Source organism: Dendronephthya gigantea, unplaced genomic scaffold (assembly GCF_004324835.1).
Source record: "Dendronephthya gigantea isolate DGI-Jeju-01 unplaced genomic scaffold, DenGig_1.0 000246F, whole genome shotgun sequence".
Classification (NCBI taxonomy): Eukaryota; Metazoa; Cnidaria; class Anthozoa; order Malacalcyonacea; family Nephtheidae; genus Dendronephthya; species Dendronephthya gigantea.
In genome coordinates this window covers 29,868-35,943 of record NW_021163256.1, presented here as the reverse complement: position 1 = coordinate 35,943, position 6,076 = coordinate 29,868, and the positions used below count along the sequence as shown (strand labels likewise).

At 35.4% G+C, this 6,076-nt stretch overlaps 1 protein-coding gene across 1 annotated transcript; it reads left to right on the top strand.

Annotated features, from left to right (window-relative positions):
- The first annotated feature begins 1,279 nt into the window (after positions 1-1,279).
- On the top strand, positions 1,280-6,076 carry LOC114540675 (cysteine-rich with EGF-like domain protein 1). The gene is made up of 7 exons (XM_028560800.1): positions 1,280-1,391; positions 1,544-1,633; positions 2,464-2,634; positions 3,487-3,555; positions 3,744-3,860; positions 5,756-5,872; positions 5,943-6,076. The coding sequence occupies exons 1-7, from the start codon at positions 1,280-1,282 to the stop codon at positions 6,074-6,076; spliced, it is 810 nt and encodes a 269-aa protein (XP_028416601.1).

Below are 6,076 nucleotides of genomic sequence, written 5' to 3'. Positions count from 1 at the left end.
TAGTCATAATTTTTTTTGTCGAATTTTGTTGTAATTTGTTGTTATGTGAAATCCGACAAAGGGGGGGGGGGATCCAGGGTAAGCCAAGGTAAACCGCCTCGTTTCCACGTAGTCAGATACAAGCTTCACAGCCGTGACCGGAAATTTTTAGTTGGTTGGGAATATTTTTCTAATTAGCTGTACAAGGATTACTTGTAGTTTATGTGTGCGTACTTAATTACCCATAGAAGATACGTTGAATGAAACAGCCCTAACAACCAAAAAGTTGGTTGGATAAACATGTGTTTACGTAAATACCGGCGTGGCCTTATTGTGCATGTCAGGGCGAATTACCTCAATAAAACAAATTCTGTAACAGTTAATTAAGTTTTTAGCACAATAATAATAAAACAAATCCCTTTTAACAGCTGGCATGCACTTTCTCCCGTGCATGCACTTATGTCGTTTAGAGGAATACAGTCCGTACTAAATATTATTATTCTTGGATCATCTGTAAGGACATCGCTCTTACGCCAGGTGAGCTGCACAACTAACTCTGATCGTTTTTATGTACGTAGAAATATTTGTGATCGTTGGACCTGATGGCGGATCGATGGATTCTCTTAAGCCTCCTGTTTATTTTTGGTAAGTAACCCAATACAATTCGTGACAATTTCCAATTTTTTTAAGGTAGGTAGCTATGTTGCTCGCACATGCTAATAGTTTCGGGTCGTATACAATTTAATTGCACATTGAATGAAAAACTTGACATATGTTTTCACATCATCTGCGTTTTTTATGGTTGGGCGAAGAACCTTGAAATGAGGTTGTCGCCTATTTATTTTGTGGATTGTTCTAAAATAAAATGTAACAAACTAAAGAAATGCAATTTATGTACTGGCAGTACATTATTAAATTTAATCGTTTATTCTTTCAGTAAAACAATCTATTGCAAAAAAATTTGATTCTTGTTTTTTTTTATTATACGTCATAGCTACTATTATTGGCCGGACTTATACTAGAGACAAATCACCCGTCTGGACGAATGATCCGTCTGTCTGAGTATGAACACACGACAAACTAACTAGACGAATGTGATGTGACATGAATATGTCAGACGAAACAAAATCGCGCGTTTAGAAAGTGCACGGGAATTGGGAAATGTCGTGAAAAGGGTGCACAAGAGCCGTGTTATGATGAATTTTTCGTAGTTCTCTGTTCTTTACCCCGTATTTATACTAACAGACGAATGATGCGTCAAGACGAACTACACATTCAAATTAGTCTAAATCGATGAACTATGCGCAAATTCGTGTTGACGGATGATCCATGTGTTTGCACGTGTTCACACAAAGACGAACGAGAAGACGAAGATATATCTGCTTTGCCGAGTTCGTCCGGATGGATGATCTGTGTGTTTGCCGTCTTTACACACAGACGAACTGGAACTTTCGCTTAATCGCCCAAGTTCGTCTGGAAGGATGATTCGTCGCTAGTAGAAATCGGGCCATTCAATCACCTAACTCAAAGATATGATATTCCACATTCATTCATTTTTTTATAGCAATACTATCATGGCGGATTGATGCAGTAGTTGAAGATTGGGAGGAGAGGTTTCAGGTGGAACAATCGTGGGATGTTACGAACCTTAAAGGTAAGAATCATTCTTGTTTTTTTATCTATGACTGGATATGCCCTGTAGTTGAAATATTACGTTGTCTTTTCTTAAAAATTATTGTAAGAGAAGGCTGTTAATGAAGTAAATAAGGGCTGTTTTGAGTGAATTTTTTTTCGCTCGAAGCGGAACTTTTCATTGTTTGCGCGCTTTCATGCATATCTCATGTGAGAAAAACGATGAAGAATTCCGCCTAGTGGAAACAGATATAAACAGTATGAGGAGAAATTGATGAAACATAAGTTACAAAAGAACGTAAAAATACGGTTGTATCTCTAGTGAGGCGATATAAAATTCAGAGATATGAAGACAATAAAAGGATTATTATTTAAATCACAAGAGTTATTGGTAATGGTTTATTACATGCACTGAATAGCTATTAAGCTAAAATAGTTTAAAAGTTATAAGATTCTATACATATTTTATCGTTATTGTATGAAATTAAAAGATTATAAAAGTTTGTAAGTTTACGATAAAAGGTTGAAAATTAAAAAAAATCTACATTATTTACAATCGATAATATGCAGTATCATTACGAAGATGCTTAAAATTGGGCCATTAATGGTTCCTCTTGTGCTCTAAGTGTTTATCATCAAATCCTCCAAACTAGAATCATATTTTTGGATGGGATAAAAAGGCGGACTATGTTACGTATATTGCTTCCAGAAGGTTTGCAGTATCAGTCAAACGATTTTCACAGCATAGCATATTCGTAATGGTGATAAGTATTAAGTAATGTAAGCCATGGCTGTGTAAAAAAGGTTTTAAAAAAGAGATCGAAGTGAGATTGCCACAATTTTTTTAATTAGATGTAAATCAAGAGGACGAATCAAGTGATCAGTTGTTTGCACTTCGTGAACAACCGGTGACAAAACTCTGCGTGAGAAAGGAGACTGTGGAGGCCTCACAAAGTGGAAGTTCCAATGGAAGTGGAAATACCAATGGAACTGGAAGTGGTAGTGCCAGTGGAAGCACGCCAGGTATGGGCGGAGCCGAAATTTTTCATAGTGTATTTGCAGGAATATTGAAATGATTAACAGAGATAAAATAATTAATTACCGCATCTCCTGGAGTAAGGTAAAAGTCGAGGAGGTTGTAATCGTTCTGTTATTCTTTGCTTTTTTAAGCTTAATGTAACATAAATTGTATGTGGTTACACAAAGGCGGTTTGCCAGATTGATTATTATAGTGATAAGCAAGTTTATTCGAACATGATTTTACTCTATCATAGCCAATAGACGTTAAAGCGAAATCTCATTCTTTAGATTTTGTTAATGTTGTTGTGTCTGAATTTTTTCAAAAGGGTAAACGTCATTTTACGCTAATCTTTCTACCCCCATCAAAAAGTTGATGCTCACCCCAGGAATTCTTGCGTATTTGGCTTGCGTTAGATGGCGTCACACTGTCGAAAAGTTACAGACGCAAAATACAATTAAGAGTTAACGGTTTTCCACTAGGCGGAATTTTTAAACCGAAAAATATTTTCCGTCTGATATTCTTTTCAATTGTAAGAATTCGACCATAGCAGATTCCCTTCACCCGTCAGAATTGAAAAGAGAATCAGCGTGTTGTCATAGTTTGCATTAAACTATATGCATGCTATGGCCATGGTCAGAAAGAATTTGTTCATTTTCCCATGCTTCAACATTAATAATAGATAATTCAGAATGATTCAGAACTTCAGGGTGTAAAGTTGTTGTGGTTGTTGCTTTAGTATAATTCTGGATTATTATTATTTTAAACAAATCAAACGCTGCAATACTCCCAGATATCAGGGATCTAGCTAATACAAAGTTTTGTTGTCGTAATTTCAAGAAGCGAACATTTTTCAGATACAGATAACGTCGTATACGTTTGTGATTGTCCAGCTGGGTATAAAGCAAATGGATCAAATTGCACAGGCAAGGGTTGATAATTTGCATTTTTGCAATTGGCGTATTTTCAGATCAATTTTTATAGGAATTAAAACAAAAATAAATTATTGTAAGTTACACATTTGGGAATTTCCCATTCCGGGTATTTCCGAGTTAAACGAAAAATACACTAAATTAATTGATGCTTTACCCAAAAATTACCTCAACTGTTGCAGATATCAATGAATGCATGCAATCGCCTTGTGGTGCCAACGCCAACTGTACAAACACACAAGGTTCATTCGCATGCGAATGCCGAGTAGGGTATGAAGGAAATGGAACAAATTGCACAGGTAAGAAAGTTTAATTTTATTTTACCGAAAAAATACTTTTAAAACCAGTGTTATTGAATTGATTAGTCGCCGGAACAACCGCCGGCATTGCCATTAAATCTGAAAATCCAAAAGAATCACATCTGGTGGGTTGTAAAAAATTAATGTTCTCTGCAAATCTGTAACTATGAAATATCATCTATATTATATTCAGGTATTTTTAATTCAAAATTGTTATGATGAAATTTTGACAAATGCGGGATCACTCACGTGCTGGGGCCGGTTGTTCGAAAGGCGTTTAGCTCAAACGGTGGATATAAACCAAAGTTTAAAAACACTCTTATACGTCTTGTGAATGACTGAGACTGAATCCTATGCATTAAATTTGTTCTTACATTAAAAATTAAACTTTTATACATCGAAATATTTCAGCACAGTTGTTCAATAAAATTAATACTGATAATTTTGTTTCCATTTTGAACTTATCAACCGTTTAAGCAAAACGCTATTTGAACAACCGGCCCCTGATCATTGCGCGAATAGAGATCATTGCCCCGATCATTGCGTGACTATAGAGGAGGACACATGTAAACTAAGCCTTGCGGAATGAAAAAATAAAAATGCTACAACTGCCACTTCAGATGTTGACGAATGCCAAACATCTCCTCCATGTCATTCCAATGCTACGTACGCGGTAACACAGATGGATCTTATATTATGGGCGCGTTGACACGTCGTAGTTTGCACAGGATTGAAGATTGTGCTTCTGAATTTCGCGATCGAACATTTGGGTTCGCAAGGCATCTAAATGCGAATATGAACGGTATTGTTTATGTTCAAAAGCTCCATATATTAAAGACTGGCACGTGCGCCGGAGTTAACGCCAGAACAGGAGTCTTGTTTTATTTGATAACTATTTAATATACGATGATAATAACTATTTAAGATACGATGTGCTTCTGAGTTTCGCGATCGAACATTTAGGTTCGCAATGCATCTAAATGCGAATATGAATGGTATTGTTTATGTTCAGAAGCTCTATATTAAAGACTGGCACGTGCGCCGGAGTTAACGCCAGAACAGGAGTCTTGTTTTATTTAATAACTTTTATTACTATTGTATTTTTCAAAACCAGCTTTTGCCAGAATCAAAAATAATATTTTTGAAACTGAACTATTATTTGTAAATATAGACGTCGCAATATTATTGACGACAAGAATTTGTAAATTTTGCATCATAATTACAAATACAGGAATTATTATTCATTACTACATAATTATACAATCTCCGTTTTAATTGTTTAGCAGCCTGCTTTGGTAGCAAACTACTAATTCCTTGTGTCTGTAATTATTACGTGAAATTTACAACTAATTCCTTGTATTCTGTAATTGTGTCGTCATATTTGCAAATAATAGTTTCTGCAATTGTTGACGCCACGTTTTGAAGAAATCAATAATAATAATAATGAAATAAAATATTTATCACCACTCTTTGATCACTATTTTAGTTAGTTGAGTTGAATAATAAAATAAGGTATTGAATTCGGTTTTCACGTGATATTAGGAATTGTCAACGCCTCGGTTGAATTCATTGGCGTAACTAGAACGATATTTAGGGAGGGAGTGCTTATTCATATGTTCAGTTTCGCTCGACTGATTTCTTTTGTAAGTGCAATACCGCTTAGAATAAAATCCGTTTGGCATGAGTAAACACCCCCCTGATAAAATAACAGAATTGAATTCAACAAATTTTATTAATGAATAAATAGCGATTTTTATTCCCTATCGGCAACACTGTAATAACGACTCCCAAGATTTGAGCATCAATCGGACCGCCTTAGCCAATAAAATTGCATTATTTGCCAATGACTGCAAATAATATGCAAACAAATAATAGAAAATTGACTGCTGTTTCAGAAATTGACGAATGCCAATCTCCCTCATGTCATTCCAATGCTACGTGTAATAACACAGATGGATCTTATATTTGCACATGTAATTCTGGGTATTCTGGAGACGGATTTAACTGCACAGGTTAGGCTACAGAAATAATATTTTTACCAGATCTTTGAGAAGAAATTGGTAAATAGAAATATCATTTCAGATATAAACGAATGCCAAACTGATTTTCCATGCTATACCAATGCTACGTGCAATAACACAGATGGATCTTATATCTGCACCTGTGATTCTGAATATACTGGAGATGGATTTAACTGCACAGGTAGGGCAACGTAA